Below are 1,108 nucleotides of genomic sequence, written 5' to 3'. Positions count from 1 at the left end.
TCAATTGTTGGCAATCTACTAAGTTCCAAATTCCTACTCCATTTTGACAGTGCTGCCTTCAACCTCTTGAGCTTCTGCTTGAACATCAAAAACGTATCCCCTATGAAATCAACTTCCAATTCTGCCTCACCCACATCCATAAATGTAGTATGTTTAGTCCAAAAGTTTAAGAACCTGAAAGGCTTGACAAAATTGGTGGTCTGCTCCCCTCATGTCATTAATAATGGTGCATGATCTGATCTAGTTCTGATTAGATGTTCAACTTTAATAGACGGTAACATGTTCTGAAATGGCAAATTCACAAATATCCTATCCAATATTTTGAATATACACGCAACATTGGATCTCCCATTCCACCATGTAAATGGACTTCCTTTGTATCCTTGCTCGAACAAACCACAAGAATTTACACAAAATGCAAAATTCTCATATTCAGGCTGGTGTACTAGTAGTCCTCCTATTTTCTCATCTTCATGTAATATCACATTGAAATTCCTTCCTACCAACCATGGCAATTTCATATCACTTGCTAAGTAATACAAGTGATCCCATAATTCCAACCTCTCAATTGATGAGCATTTTGCATAAACAAATGTCATAATCATGTGCTGCCCTTGGTCATGGTGAAGCACTCTCATATTCACATGTTGCTCAGTATCCTCCACTAATTCCCATTCTACCACTGCATCAAAGAACAACCATATTTGCCCATTAATATTTGCATAAGCCGTCTCCATATTCAACCAATGAATCTCTTCTTTTGAAAAGGTTCCATCAATGCGACTACACAAAAGTTATGCTCCCTATTCATGTTGATCACCCAAGGAAAGGCCTGCTGTGTATTCACAGACCTTATGTTCCATATTAATGACTTGATCATCATTTAGATAGAGAAGTTTCCCTCCTGGGCATAATTCTTAAAGGTTGTTGTGACTCTTTATTTTGATTCTTCTTTGTTTTCTTGCCTCCTTTAGCACTAGCTGTAGGTGATAGATCCCCATCCCTAGCCACCTGTTTGAAATTTTCTTCTATTGATTCATCATCTCCCTCATCCTCCATAGGATTTTGTCTCCCTAAGTCTTCATCTATTGGCGCCACATTGTGTGTA

At 38.2% G+C, this 1,108-nt stretch overlaps 1 protein-coding gene across 1 annotated transcript; it reads right to left on the bottom strand.

Moving 5' to 3' along the window:
* LOC109235898 lies at nucleotides 210-737 on the bottom strand. The gene has a single exon (XM_019402145.1). It carries the CDS (start codon nucleotides 735-737, stop codon nucleotides 210-212), a length of 528 nt encoding a protein of 175 aa, XP_019257690.1.

The sequence above is a fragment of the Nicotiana attenuata genome, chromosome 12, assembly GCF_001879085.1.
Source record: "Nicotiana attenuata strain UT chromosome 12, NIATTr2, whole genome shotgun sequence".
Lineage (NCBI taxonomy): Eukaryota > Viridiplantae > Streptophyta > Magnoliopsida > Solanales > Solanaceae > Nicotiana > Nicotiana attenuata.
Note: the sequence above shows the minus strand (reverse complement) of the source record. Positions and strands in the feature narration are given on the sequence as shown.